The sequence below is a fragment of the Macrobrachium nipponense genome, chromosome 32 (genome assembly GCF_015104395.2).
Source record: "Macrobrachium nipponense isolate FS-2020 chromosome 32, ASM1510439v2, whole genome shotgun sequence".
NCBI lineage: Eukaryota > Metazoa > Arthropoda > Malacostraca > Decapoda > Palaemonidae > Macrobrachium > Macrobrachium nipponense.
This window is the reverse complement of record NC_061094.1, coordinates 8,639,522-8,656,120: the sequence shown is the minus strand read 5'-3', so window position 1 is coordinate 8,656,120 and position 16,599 is coordinate 8,639,522. Positions and strand designations below refer to the sequence as shown.

At 35.5% G+C, this 16,599-nt stretch overlaps 1 protein-coding gene across 1 annotated transcript in view; it reads left to right on the top strand.

The window, feature by feature from the left end:
* The window catches only part of LOC135207202 (band 4.1-like protein 4A), a 575,698-nt gene that overhangs the window by 33,672 nt on the left and 525,427 nt on the right, over positions 1-16,599 (top strand). The window contains 1 exon segment of the mRNA XM_064238791.1: positions 6,013-6,503. Coding sequence (XP_064094861.1) covers positions 6,420-6,503 — 84 coding nt within the window. The 5' untranslated portion in view covers positions 6,013-6,419.

Below are 16,599 nucleotides of genomic sequence, written 5' to 3'. Positions count from 1 at the left end.
TATTTCTGATAAATGTGCTTACAATGCAAGTAATTTTAAATATCTGTTCAAATTGGTTTTGTACGTAATGCGCTAAAAAAAAAAAAAAAGGGGGGGGGGGGAGGCAAGAAAAGTCAGAACGTGAATATTTAAAAAGTGGCTAGATAGTGCAGAGTCAGAGTTCTGAAACGTGTTATGGCTGATGACTGGCGAATATTCATAATAACGCGTTTCTGTTCGCTTTGTTTCCCTTCAGTGTCGTTTCTTTTTCCGGGGTTGTAGATTGTTTTGGTTTCATTCTGTGAATTTCTACCTCGGGATTCAGCACCACGATCAGTGGGGCTGTTTACAATCTTTTAATGTTTTCTGGTTACGCTTGTATTTTCCTGATTACTCTTGTATTTCATTAAATTAATATTTATAATCCTCGCCATATCTTCTTTATCTTCACCATATTTATCATCCGTAAACATTGTTGTAGATCCGTCTCTACAACACCAGTCCTGAGGGTATTGCATCATCTCTGACGTCATCTTCTACAGATTTCTTATCAAGAGCCGGTTAATTCAGTATTCATTTTTTAGTCTCTTTCAAAATGCCTGTAGTACACACTTCGCTTTCTTCTCTTCCATCAGTTAGATACCACTTGCTGTTCGAACGGGCTTGTTCATTTCCCAAAATCTCGGTCTTGAACATTTCAAAGTATTCAGACATCTTCATTTGATTGTTGCATAGCCACACCTGAAATAAAGTTATTACGTACAGTCTCTCTAGTATAGTTTTGACAATAAACGACTTCCCTAGTCGAATATTTTACCTCTCTCTTTTGCTACTGTTAAAAAACGTCAGGTTAGATCTCCCTTCGTCGTTAAGTTCACGTAATTTGCTTAACCCTTGTAATTATTTTCTCTGTTCTCATATATCATGAAGGTTTGCCCGCCATTCATTCTACTAATAACTGGGCAATTACTGCTCCTCTTCTGCAAACGTACAATAGTTGTCATATCCCATCGTTACGGGAAGCGGAAGTGCTGGTCATTCATGCGCGGAATGAATGGTATCGAATGCTTAAGTATAAGCAGGTATATCATCCTGTTTCATTCACACCTGCGAAATTGGTGGAACCCCTTTTTTGCAATGGCGTGGGAGTAATTGGGTAATCGTGTGATCAGCAAAGGAACTGTAATTGGGTGAAGTATAAATCGACCCAGTGCACGTTTAGGATATCCTCTCTCTCTCTCTCTCTCTCTCTCGTCTCGTCTCTCTCTATCTCTCTCCCTCTCTCTCTCTCTCTCCTCCTCTCTCCTCCTCCTCCTCCTCCTCCTCCTCCTCCTCGCATTCCAATTATCTAAGACCCTTCTTACGCGTCATTGTAAGTGTCGGTAGATCACCATCTTTTTCGGTGTCGGAGGCGCCACTGTAATGGGGAAACGGCGGAATTAGCGAAAATGAGGGTGGCGATGCTAATGGTGAGGTGTGAGGGGAAAGGAGAGAGAGAGAGAGAGAGAGAGAGAGAGAGAGAGAGAGAGAGAGATCAAAGACTAAGAGATTGCTGCCAACTCCTCTGGAAAAAGACAAATGAAGGGATGAGGAAGACTATGTCGGTAATGGATAATTTGTTTCTCTCTCTCTCTCTCTCGTCTCTCTCTCTCTCTCACTAATGCCATGTAGTGTAATATTTATGTATATGTGCATTTATTCATAAGAGATTTGCTCTCTCCTAATGATAATGTTTCGCTCCTCTCTCCTCTCTCTCTCTCTCATATATATATATATATATATATATATATATATATAACTAATATATGTATGTATTAATATCTCCAACATAAATATACATATATATATTATATTTATATTGTAGTATTAATATATAATAATAAATTATACCTAAATAAATACCTATACATAGACATGTACATGCGTGCAGAAATTGTGCGTGTACATGTACAATGTACGTGTGATCGCGTGTGCATTTGCGCGTAGAACTACATAATGGAAAGGTTTCGTGATGACGAAATACTCGTTCGAGAAATGTTACGACTTTTAAAATATTCAGATTTCAAAACCTCTTGATTATCAATTTCATATACTGCATCTGCGAAGGCATTTGCATAAATCTCCATTTGACGAGAAAGCGTCGGAACTGTTGTACGAGAGAGAGAGAGAGAGAGAGAGAGAGAGAGAGAGAGAGAGAGAGAGAGAGAGAGAGAGAGAGAGAGAGAGAGAGCATTCTAGTAGTCGCTTGTCAAGTTACTTCATTTTGCATTTAATTTTGGTAGTAGTTGTTGTAGTACATAGTCTCGGTTTCTGTACATGGCGAAGTAACGGTTCCCCGCCCACTTTTCTCCGCTAGTTAAAAAAAATGTATAAAAAAAAGAAAAATTGGAAGTTGTTAACGTGGTATTGAAAAAAATCCGTAAAAGTCGAAGAAAAACTCCGAGCGAATGTTTGTTCCCCTTTCATCTTCTACAGTGGCGTTTTTTTTTTTTCCTTTTTTTTATACTTCGTGCGTAGCTTGTTTCGATGTCCGAAAGAGAAAATGAAATTTTCCTTTTTGTCGGATTCCCCGTGATCCTGACTCATGCGTTTTGTCTTTTCTTGCTATTTTGTTTTTCTTGCTTTTTCATTTATCCAGATAAAAAAAAATCTGCAGTCAAATCCTGTAAAATTCTTTTAATTCTCTGATAGGTCTGTCGATGTAAGTACAAAATCGAATTGGGATTTTATTCATGTATAACTCTTTTTAACCTTTTCAGGTATTATAGAGATCAGTTTCAAAATTTAATTTTTTTTTTCAACAGACTCTGAATTTAAATTATATATTTTTTTATGCATCGAAACGTGAGCAAATGTATTTGATGTGCGCATGTATTCCAGTGTAAAAGCGTATGCCTTGTACAGTTTTTTCTTTTGAATTTCCATTGGTCTTCAGTTCTTGGCTTGTGACCTAGAACCAGTATTTCATCCTAATTTTTTTTTTACAAAAAAAAAAAAAGAAATATTAACACTCCTTTGGGTTTTAATTGTCAATAATAATAGTAATCAACTCCTGCGCTTATAAGACATTAACGGTATCTGGAAGGACAGAAGATACGTTGAAGGGAGAAAATCCAGGATTTCATGACGAATCCTTTCATTTATTAGTGCTATTTTATCCGTAAATCCACTGCGCGAGCGTTGCCTGCTTAACTGGAACAACGCAAGCAGCAGTGAGGTTCATATTATGAAAGGCAGTTCTTCTTGCGATAATCACTTTGTTTTAGTAAAAGGAAAACATTGGAAGCAATATGTGTTGCAGGAGGTTCAGGAGGAGGTTCAGGATAAGTAAAGTTAGCTTTTGATACTAAATGTATATATCTATATGTGTATATATACATATTACATATATGTTTGCCTGTATGTTTATTTTTTTTAAAGATACCGCTTAACCACTGGTACATATACTGAAGCTTGCAGTGTTGAATATCATTTCTCTAATCTATCGTAGTCACCAGATTGCGTTTCCGATCCTCTCTCTCTCTCTCTCTCTCTCTCTCTCTCTCTCTCTCTCTCTCTCTCTCTCTCGGCGACTCCCTAATTCAGTGGAAATTCGTCTGTGACAGAGAATTCATTCACATAAAATCGGTAGCGAATGTGTCTCGCGATTTCCTTCTAGAAATCTAAGCCTGTGACAACGACGCCATGAAAGAGCCAGCAGCGTTGCAGCACAGTGTGCCACACTCTTTGTAAAGCCTCGAGAGGAAGGGAAAAGAAAAATGATGAAGCCCATTTCCCTTAAGTGGACATTCGGAGTCCGTTTTCGGCCAGCGTTGCAGATGGAAATCTGCAATCGTGGAATGAATGTTGCAATGGTTGCTGTATATTTTCGACACCCCGCCCACCCCCCTCCCCCTCCTTCCTCTCCTCCTCCTCCTCCTCCTTCCTTCCCGCTTTTTCCTCTCGCTCCTCCTCACTCCTCCTCCCCCTTTTTCTCGTCGACGCCATGGCTGGATGGATGGATCCCATACGGGCACTGTGAAAAAGACGCTGTCTCTGCGATCCTCTGTGGCTGTTGATGTATTAGTTTCGTGGCGAAGAATACGTTGTATAATGCTTTTATGCTATTTTTATATTTTCAGTCCATGACTTGGAATAAAAAGCTGGAATCATCCTGTACAACTTCTGTGCATATTCTGGCAGATGGATATTTTATGGATATTCTAAGGGCCTCCAAACGTTTCGGTTTTTATCGTGATATATTGCTGCAGACATTTCTTATAGACGGCAGTGCCAGTGCCAGCGCGAGTGGCGAAGTTTTGGGAAAGGATGGCAAAAGTAGGGTCCTTCGTCTCAATTGTGGGGCTATTCGGTGTTTTCCCTGGTTTCTTTTATTCATTGTCAATCGTATTGCGAGCTGCGTTCTTTTGTCACGTCTTTAGATTCTGTCCTTCCCCTAGAATGTTTCTGTATCGTTTATTATTTTTTGGAATTGAACTTGATCATTTTTTTCCTGGTCTTTATTTTTTTAAGATTAACTCGATTATTTTTTCCTGGTTTATTTTTTTAAATAACTAGATGATTCTCCCCTCGTTTCTTTATTTTTTTTGAAATTAACTAGATAAGTTTTTTTTATTAACTAGAGCATTATTTTCCTGGTTTCTTCATTCATTGTCAATGACATTGCGAGAAATGTTCTTTGTCAGGTCTTTAGATCTGTCTTAGAATGTTTTTTCTGTATAATTTTTTTTTACTAGATATTTTTCCTGGCATCCTTAAATCTTAATTCATTGGCAATCATATTACGAGCAATGTTCTTTGTCAGGTCATTTGATGCTGTCTTTAACCTAGAATGTTTTTCTGTATCATTTATCTTTTTTTTAATTAGATTATATTTTTCCTGGTATTCCTAATTCATTGCCAATCATATTACGAGCAATGTTTTTTGTCAGGTCTCTTGCTGCCGTATTTAACCTAGAATGTTTTTTTTATGATTGATTTTTTTTATATATATAAATCCTCATTTTTACTGGCTTCACTGTCATTATGTAATGCTCTTGATGACCTACCTTTTTCATATCATAACCTGTTCTCGAAGTATTTCTACCAATAGTCTGTCTATTGCTTAGACGTTCTCCGTTTGTTACAAGGTTCATTGCATTGTCCCGACTTTCTCCCTTGAGATAACTTTGGCATCTTCTTATGACGAGCTTTCCCTGTTATCATCACAGTTATTTTATCCACCAGTATTATCGTTTTTACTTTTCGTCCACCAGCTATCGTTCTTTTATTTCATTATTGTTTTTTTGTCTTTAAGGTTACTGGTGGTGTTTTCAGATTTAAAGTCTGTCTTTCTAATATATTATTAAAATTATTATTATTATTATTATTATTATTACTATTATTATTATTATTATTATTATTATTATTATTATTATTATTATTATTATTATTATTATTATTATTATTATTATTATTATATACTGCGTTGTTGGTGGTGGTGGTGGTGGTTTTAATTGCCGCTACTGCATCTGCATTCATATTTGCTATTATTGTTTGTTATTAGTATTATTATTATTACTATTGAAACTTGCTAAGGAGATGGTCTGATTCATCTTGCAATATTGGCAGTTTTGTATATTATTGTTATTATTATTATTATTATTATTATTATTTAATTATTATTATTATTATTATTAGTTTAAGGAAAACAATCATTCTCTTAACATCTGCAGCGTGGAATATATATATATATATATATATATATATATATATATATATATATATATATATATATATATATTTTTTATATATATATATATATATATATATATATATATGTATATATATATATATATATATATATATATATATATATGTATATATATATATATATATATATATATGTGTGTGTGTGTGTGTGTGTGTGTGTGTGTGTGTGTGTGTGTGTATGTTTTTGTGCGTTTAATTTTCCTGTGATTTTATTATATCCATGCTAATTTTGAAATTGTATCCTGTACAATTCTAATACGAGATTTTTTCCCTTTTTTTCAGAAATGGCACTGAGGCAAAATGGCTAGAAGGTTGAATGAGGGTTAGCGGCTTCACTAACAACTCCTCCTTCGTAATTGATATCCTTCCTTTCCTCGTTTACAAATTCATTCCAAAATCTTAGGGGAAAAAAAATCTTTTGGTATAAAACCGCGCATAATTCAGTCTTCAGTTTTAACTCGGAATAATCATCAGAATCTAGTTTGTGTACGCGTCAAGATAGCTTTAATGGCATTTCACATTTTGTAAATAATTTTCATCAGCAACTTCTGCTCTCTGCTGCTTCCCCTTTTCTCCTTCTTCTTCATCTTCTCTTTCATTCTTACGACCTTCCTGGAGTGTTGTAGCTCCTCGTGGTCCTCGTTTTTGCCCTCGCGTTCTTCAGCAGCCATCCGTTGGATCATATCAAAATGAAGTGTTTCGGGGACAAGAGTCGCACATACCACTGTAAAGTGGTGCTGCTCGACGAACAGGAACTCATTCAGGAAATTCAGGTAAGAAACAGTTGTCTTTTTAAGTTTTCTGGAAGAGAAGTGTCGAGACGGATTCGTCCGTCCTGTATTTTTCTGTCCCGCCTCACATCTTAAAAGCAACTGAGGCTAGAGGGCTGCAAATTGGTACGTTGATCATCCACACTCCAATCATCAAACATACCAAATGCAGCTCTCCAGCCTCAATAGTTTTTATTTTATTTAAGGTTAAAGTTAGCCATGATCGTTCGTCTGCCAACGCAACAACACAGGCCACCACAGCCGGCTGAGAGCTCAGATCTTAAAAACTACTGAGGCTAGAGGACTGTAAAATGGTACGTTGATCATCCACCCTCCAATCATCAAACATACCAAATTGCAAATCTCCATCTTCAGTAGTGTTTATTTTATTTAAGGTTAAAGTTAGCCATGATCGTTCGCCTGCCAACGCAACAACGTAAGCCACCTCGGCCGACTGAGAGTTTCATGAGCTGCGAATCGTGCAGCATTCCGAGGCCGCCTAGAGATAGATCTGTTTTCGATGGCCTTGGTTATACGCTGTACAGAGAACTCTATTCGGCGTATTTTCTTGTTAATGAACGTTGTGGCTGAGAGAGGTTGAGGGACAGAAAGAGAGATTTTATTGCTGTGTTTTTTATTAGTTAGCGAATACCATTTGTTCTTTTAACTTTTAATTCCATTTCTGTTTTATAGGGTTGTAAGTTCAAGGCGTCCTCGTGGGCGGGATCCTTCCTCCCCCTCTGTCTCTTCGCCAAATCCTCCTTTTTTTCTGAAAGAAGGGTAACCTCTTGGCCTGTTGCAGGTAGAGCGCGGTCAGGCTCCCCGTTGGGAGTGTTCGCGTTTTATGGGGAAGTAATTTGTTGTGTGGGTTTTGTCGTATTGGTCTGTTATACAGCGCCAGTCACTACAGGAACGTCTTGTTTGGACATTCAGCAGATATTTGTGGCATTCTGTAATTTGTTCGGGCGAGTGGCTTGTCTTGCTGCTTGTATGTATGTGTGTACACACACACACACACACACACACACACACACACACACACACACACATATATATATATATATATATATATATATATATATATATATATATATATATATATTATTTTGCTCATGTTATCTAATTACTTGTGACAATGATTATAGGAATATATATATATACATATATATATATATATATATATATATATATATATATATATATAAATGTGTGTGTGTGTTATTTTGCTCATGTTATTTAATAACATGTGACCTTGATTATTATAGGAGAAGCCACAGGAATAGAATAGTGTGTACAAGAAGGCTTTCGTGTATGTGTATGAATATATAGATATAACCACAAATGTAAATGTGTGTTTGAGTGTGCTTTTACAGTAGAAGTTTTTGCATGAATTTACCATCCGGAACAATAATTTTCATTTTTCTTGGTATGCCGATGTTGTTTGAACAATCTTTTAAGGTAATGAAAGTAACCTTGATTTGAAATCTATTCTTATGCTTGCGCCGACTATGCAATACTCAGCGTTGATTATTATTTCACAGAATAATAATTTCATGATCATACTTTTATTGCGTAGAAAGTGCCCCACAGCTGCTGCTGTCTTGCAACCATTCCTGGCTGTGATCAAGAAATCGTGTTGCAACACAACGCCTTTTGCTTTTAATCTTGCCCTCATTGAAAGGCACCTGGATCTGTTTCTGCTTGTAGTACGAGTATTAATTTATGTATGATTTATTACGAAGTGTGTTACGTGAACGTAGCTGTTTGCATTTAACATGATACCAACGTATGAGGGGGAATTATATGTTAACCGGCGCGCTTTGTAGCTGTCTTGAAGTATCGTAATTGCACAGCATACGTATTGAATTAAGTTTATTAGTTGTATATACATAGATATTGTATTTGGAAATCACTGCATGTGGGTCACTTTTATACGCTTAATTTTTTTTTTTTGCAGTGCAGCGCTACATGAGACAAGATTAACACAAGGTTTTGCGACGCAAGATAATCTTTAATTAAATCAATCAATCAATTAATACAAGGTTAAAACACTATCGGTTACCTAATGTCTAACAAGCACAAGTCAAGGTTGATGTAATAAAATAATTAAGGCAATTGCATGTCGGTACAACTCTCTTATATATATATATATATATATATATATATATATATATATATATATATATATATATATATATATATGTATATATATATATATGTATATATATATATATATATATATATATATATATATATATATATATATATATATATATATATATATATATATATATATAATATATTTAAAGTGGACTGATCTTTGAAGTATGAGTTTTGGTTGGATTACACTGAAGGGTCGTCTATGTGACACGAGTCTTTATTTACTTACGCTGCGTATTTCAATCAGCGAGCAGATGTCTGTATGAAGAAATACACAGTTTATGAGTGCTGGTGAACTTTGCCCTGTTGTAAGCGGATGATGGAAAGATAAAGGACAAAATCCAAGACTTATTATTATCATTAGCAACGGCTGGAGGTAGAGTTTAGATAAAGATAACCATAGCGAAAAAATAAGAAATATTCCCGTCAAACATTGCTTTGGGTGATAAGTGCTTTATCAAATGAATATTGAGTCCACTCATTTAAAATATTAAAATTCTTTGATGAGAACTAAGTACTGATTTCTAGGCTATAATCTCTACAAAGCTCACTGGTTTAAACATGTTTATATACATATACATACATATAAACACACAGTTACAAACCCCACGTTCGCCTGTGTATTTGATTAAGGTGGAGTCCAAATCTTGCCATGTTGTATGGGAGGGGACAGATTTAATTTACAGTTATCTATAGATCACTACGACCACAATTTATAGGTGTCAGTGTGAGAGAATTTTGTGCGTGAGCGTTTATGTTTCTCTCTCTCTCTCTCTCTCTCTCTCTCTCCTTTGAAGCCTAGCTTAGAATCGTCAATGAATCCCTTACTGATAAGGTTCCGGACGGGGCATTGCCCTACTGGGGTTAGGCACTGGGTATTATTACTCTCGAAGTCCTTCACCGCCCTCTTATTGGGCAAACCATTGTGCCTCTTTCCAATCGGAAGGTTTCTCTTAATTCGTTTAAAATATTGGAAAATATTTTTGTATTTACGTAGTTGATACCAGCGTATGATTTGTTAATAATATACTATTATTATAATATATATATATATATATATATATATATATAGTATATAATATATATATATATATATATATATACTATATATATATATATGCATACATATATGTATATTATATATATATATATATATATATATCTCTCTATTCTATATATATGCCATATATATATGTATATTTCTATATATATATATATATAATAATATCTATAATATATATATATATATATATATATATATATATTAACCGCAATGCCATCTTATCTTCTCGACGTCAGAAGAAATTCTAGCTTTGATTTGTCCGTCTTTCTGTCTCTTATCTCTGTCACTTTTTGTGGTTAATATCGTTTTATATTGATTTTTAAAAATACATTTTAGAAAGAGGTGTCCGATCCACCGATTTATTTTATATTTTATTAGACTAATTTTGTTAATGTGAATCGACGCATATATACATTTTTTAATTAATTTTTTTAAAACCAAGTTATGTAATTGGACTGAGGGTCACCTCCTAAATGTGACGAGTGGTTTTCGCGCTCGGCTACCAATCCGGTGGTCCGAATTTCGAATCCCGGCTCGGCCAACGCGGAATCAGAGGAATTTATTTCTGGTGGTAGAAATTCATTTCTCGATATAGTGTGGTTCGGATCCCACAATAAGCTGTTGGTCCCGTTGCTAGGTGACCAATTGGTTCCTAGCCACGTAAAAATATCTAATCCTTCGGGCCAGCCCTCATAGGAGAGCTGTTTATCAGCTCCTCAGTGGTCTGGTAAAACTAAGATATACTTTTTTTTAACCTCCTATATGTGAAGAATGGCTTGCTGACCATCCTCCTCGAGGTCCATTGAATGACGTAACTGGAGACACTCCGAGATTTTGCCCAACATTCCTAACTGGATCGAACATGATCAAATTTTATAAAAAGTATGAAGAAACTGAAGATACTCGATGTTTTGCGAGCAGATGCAGACTTTTTGAGCTCAATAATCTCTCTCTCTCTCTCGTTTGATGTTACATCAACACCACAAATATGCATAGACGCAACAGATTTGATTCCATATCCGGAAGCCAATTAGGGGGTTAGTTTCGTCAGTATCGGTGCATTGTAGGCATTACTTAACGGTTCTTTGCGGCGTCCTTTTCGGCCCCTAGCTACAACCTCTTTTTTATTCCTTTCACTGTACCTCCGTTCATATTCTCTTTCTTCCATCTGACTTTCCACCCCCAACAATTGTTTCATAGTGCAACTACTTTGAAGGTTTCCTCCTGTTATACCTTTCAGACCTCCTCACTATTAATTTCCTTTTCAGCGCTGAACGACCTCATATGTCCCAGCGCTTGGCCTTTGGTCAAAATCCTATATTCCGTTATATTTTCATATCCGCAAGAAATAATCAGAAATAATCAGGTAATTCTTGCTGTAAAACTAGTGGCTAAACTACATATCTGCTGTTATATCTGGTAGATGAGTTGTATTTATGTATGGTAGGTTATTGACTTCCATAAGAACTATATAGATTTTATATTGGCTGAAATAAGAGTTCCTTTCAGCTCGGACGTAAAACTGTCTAAGAAATATTTCTTGAATTCGCTGTGTGAAATGTAGCGGTCTTCAGTCGAGTTAATATTAACTCAGTGGTCTGGTAGGAAAAAAAAAACAGTTGACAGTCAAAATGGATTTCAACCATTCCGTTCTCGGATTTAGCAATTGCTGTTGCAAACGACTTCAAACATATGGCATAACTTTGTCGCGAAAACAGTATTAAAATTATTGGAATTACTAACGAATTTTCGACAAAGTTCTTTTGAAAGAGAAGGAATCATAATTGAACGCCTTGCCATGTTATATATAATTAGCTAAGGAGAAAAGGTCATCAGAGTTCATCACGTGGTGACCTCCCGGGTATGTAGAACACTGAAAGCACAATTGTTTAACCAAAATTCGCCATGCCACTTTGCTATTTAAGTGACCAAAGCATATTTGGGCATAGAAGGGGGGGTTGGGGTCGGGGTATGCGGGCATGTGGCGTGGGCATCTTGCATATATGATCTTAATGAATTTTGACCTGTGACTTGGTAAGATGAGTTGACGCTGTTGTGTTTTTTAGTACTCTTTGTCTGAAGGAAGATGTTCTGTGTAGTTTGTCCCTTCACCTTGACCTAAATCAACTTGTGACACACACACACACACACACACACACACACAGAGAGAGAGAGAGAGAGAGAGAGTCAATTTATGTAACATCGTAGAACCAGCGGACCGATAGCAAAAGTTTTCGGCATGTGTAAGAAAAGGTGTTGAAGTTTTTTCTCCTCCTTCTTCTTCTCAAGTGGGTTTGGCCCGATTCAGGTCAGTGGTCTCCTGTATGTATGAGGACCACTAGAGCTCTTGACCTTTAACGAGTTGTGCACGAAATCACGGAAAGTACCATGACATTTTCGAAATGTTTTCGAATATTATTATTATATTATTGTGGAGAAACAAATTCGCATACAGTTTCATCTTTAAATATGTGAACTTATACATGACTGTGGAGTTGTTTCTCCATTGTGAGACCCGTGCTGCTGCTGCTATTATTATTATTATTATTTTTTCATTAAAATCTCATTGTAGCATGAGTCACTAAAATGCTGAATGAATCCACAGTGGTTTAAGTGGAAATATGTATTAGAAGTATATATATACAAAGGAGAGCTTTCTAAAGCCTGCTCCATTTTTGAGAACCGAGCTGGTTCTCGAAAGCTCTTTTTTTTTGTATATATTTATTCCTAATATATATTTGCACTTGACACCACTGTGGATTCCTTCACCATTATTATTATTATTATTATTATTATTATTATTATTATTTATTATTATTATTATAATTATTATTATTATTATTATTATTATTATTATTTTTATTATTATTATTACATACAAGAATAAACGAGTTACAAGAATAGAAAATCATCGGGAACTACACTTGTAATCAATAGTAACATGAAAACTGCTGGCAATTTGCGTAAATAAATGAAATAGTAAGATTCGCAGGTCCATCGTCTTGAGTCGAAGTAAATTATAATCTTAAGAATTTGTCTTGTCGATCATAGTTGTTTTTTTTATCTGAAGACTCAAGGAATTGCATAGAATGAGCAGTGAGAGTTGACCAGTAACTTGGAGAATTAACAGTTAGATAATGACGTTTTAAAGATTAGGAAATCGCGAAGCAAAAAAAGGCATTAGAGAGAGAGAGAGAGAGAGAGAGGTATCCCGCCCACTCCATTGATGCCCACGTACTGGACAGTGCAAGTTTATTAAAAGTATAAATTGGAAGACATTGAGTTCTACCTTGGAAATAGAATATATATCTTCGTTTGATGATAGCCAAAATAAAAATTTTTACGAGAGAGAATGGTTTTGTAGCGGTTATTACGAAGTATTTGTATATTATGCTCGTACACTCAAAATCGTGACCAAAGAGCATCACAGAAATGAGTCATGGTTATTGATTTAGAAGTGTTTACATTTGTTTTTTCATAGATGGGTCACTGAGAAGCATTAAAGAGGAATTGGGTTATTTTCCAGTTTGAAATTATATACTCTGTCCATGCTGATTATGTGTAAGCGAAATTATGCTGCATATGAATTTAATCATAGGCAACGTTTTATCATACACTTCAAAGTAATCGGAACAGTATTAGTTTATTATGTAAAAAGACGTTGTTGCACTGCTCAGAGTAATTGGAAGTCTGTTAGTTCATTAATATAAAAAGACGTTGTTGTGCAACTCAAAGTAATTGGAAGTCTGTTGGTTTATTATATAAAAAGACGTTGTGTTGCTCAAAGTAATGGGAACTGTATTAGTTTATTAATATAAAAAGACGTACGTTGTTCTGATTAAAGTAATTGGAAATGTTATTAGTTTATTATATAAAAAGACGTTGTTGTCCTGCTCAAAGTAATCGGAACTGTATTAGTTTATTGTTTTAAAAAGACGTTGATGCGCTGCTCAAAGCAATTGGAACTGTTATTAGTTTATTATATAAAAAGGCGTTGTTGTGATGCTCGTCTTCAGTAAATGCTAGTGGACAGTTATACTGCCTAAATTTAGTGTGTAGGTCGGTGAATCCTGGCCTGTGGTTCCCTCCGAGTGTTGGATACCCGGGGGAACTTTCACTATCTCTGGCAGACGGCCACTACTACTTCTTGCATAACAGAAATGTATTCTTTTTATTTATTTTCTTCCCCCACCCCTCCCTTCCTTCCACCCCCTCCACCCCAGCTCGCCTTAGCACATGTTGGGTTTTTGTCAACAACCCTCTGTTTACAAGGATCCCCCGTCACGCTCTGCTGTTTAATTCGTATTTCTGCCTTTTCTTGACCTTTCCTCTACGAAAGGCTGGAATGAATTAAATCAGTTGTCATTGTGTCCTAAAAGACGAAAATCAACTTTATTTCGTATTGAGCAATTTAAGTTGACGAAGATGAATTTAAAATTGTGTTCTGACCTCTCTCTCTCTCTCTCTCTCTCTCTCTCTCTCTCTCTCTCTCTCTCTCTACGGTTGGCTGGTCTACTGGGGTTATTATGATGACGTAACCAGTGGATTTTACTACATCATGTTGCTCTACTCTCAAGGACTCTCGTGTGCGTAAATGCGGATGCGGTCATGCGTGGAAACTTTACATAATTTGCCTGGGTATCATTGTCCACCTTCGACTAAATATAAAATATCTGGAAAACGCTGTGTCAGATTAGACCAGATTAGTTGCAGCAGCAGGGTATTTATGTATTGTTAACAGAGAGAGAGAGAGAGAGAGAGAGAGAGAGAGAGAGAGAGAGCGGGCAGCTTGGTCCAAGGTGTGGATTTTTTTTCTCTTGGGCCACCTGACCCAAAAGAGAAAGAGATACAGAGAAAGAGTTTTCACTTTCTTTTGGGGTCACCGTGTTCAGGTTCGCTGCCTTTTTTTTTTTTTTTTTTTCTCCGATGTCATTTTTTCCCCTCATTCTATTTCACTTTTATTTAGCAGAGTTAACTTAGGAGTACCTTTTGTTCACGCTTGATTCTCGAGCCCAAGTATTTATATTTGATGTAACTGTGCGTAGCTTTAATTTGTAATATTTTTTATTTTCAAACAGCAAATTTGTATTTGGCATAATAATGCTACCTTTGCTGCGTTGAACTAATAAAAAATCTTTGAAGATAAGGAAAAAATGATGCAAAATTAGTTGAAGCTGGCATCCCAGCGACTTTGTTACATTCCAGGTGCATTAACATTTTAGTGTGCAAATATGTTTTTAGCAAAATAATGCTGACTTTGCAATGCTGGACTAATGAAATATCTTTGAAGGTAAAAAAAAAATAATGGAAAATACTGGAGTCTAACATCCCAACAATTTTTAATTAAATTCCAGATGGAAATAATATTCCAGTGTGCAGGGATGTTTTTCGCAAAATAATGCTGACTTTGCAAAAATCGACGAAGATCAGGAAAAACAACGACGCAAAATTAGTCAGGTCTAACATCCCAGCAACTGCTGTTCACATTCCAGATGGGGAGTAAGTGCACGAGCCTTTGTCGGTCACGTCGGCCATAAATCAAACGGGGAATGAAAATGCAAAGTTGAAAATGGTGCCCTGAGGGCATCGCAGACGAGGCTGGCTGCTGCTGCTGCTGCTGCTGCCCAGCCTTCTTCTTCAGTATCGAGCTGAAATCATAAGAGAAATTGAGTTGGTGCAGAGCCTCCTGTGAATGTGCTGCCCCCTTCTTCTTCTTCTAAGCGTCTCAAGGTCCATTCCAGGGAACCTGTTGCCTTCGCAAGCAAGCAGGGCGTCTGATGCTAATGTACCCGTTATCATGGAATCCTGACTCATGCCCCCCGTGCTTGTTAACTGGGGATGCGAGTGTAATCATGGAGTGGATTTTATAGATTGTCCTGATTATCATCATCTTACTGGGTGTATTAAAGGAACCCAGAGCCTTTGCACTGCGCACACACACACAAACACACACACATATTATATATATATATATATATATATATATATACTATAATATATATATATATATATATATATATATATAGATTATAATATATATATATGAATTTTTATAAAATAAATAAATAGATAGATAGATAGACATAGATAGACGTATGTAAATATAAGTAGATAGTTTATATACGTATATATATATATATATCATATATATATATATATATATATATATATATATATATATATATATATATTATATATAATGAATAAATGTGTATGGATACGTATACGCACACAATTACATTAAAAATTGCATTTGTAAATGCATGATGACTTGCTTTGTGCGTTGAGTAAACTTGATGACAAGTCGAACGAGAGAATTTAAATTTTAATTGATTTCTCTGTTCAGACAGATGAATTCACATAGATGATCATATGAGCCTGTAATGAAGCGTTCATATTAGTAGGTTAATGTGATCTGAATGATAATCTCCACTGTCAGCAGACGGAGTTAAAGTCGAAAGCACCCGATGGACAAAGCTTTGTTATTATAGGACCGGCCAGATGAAAGTATGATAAGCAGCTCATTAAAAGAGATGATATTTTAATAATTGATAGCCTCACGGAAAGAGATGAGCTAGGTAATTATTATTATTAATTTTGTTAATCTTCAATCCATTCCTCTTAGGTTATGGAGTGTTAATCAGGGTTTTTTATGTCTTTTGTTTTTACGAAATCCCTTTATTACGAGAATGTGATTTATTGTAATTTGATAAAAATATAAAAATATATTTGCGTGCAAATCCCTTTATTACGAGAATGTAATTTATTGTATTTTGCTAAAAATATAAAATATTTGCGTACACACAAACACACCTACACCTTATATATATAATATCATACGTATATATATATATATATATATATATATATATATAT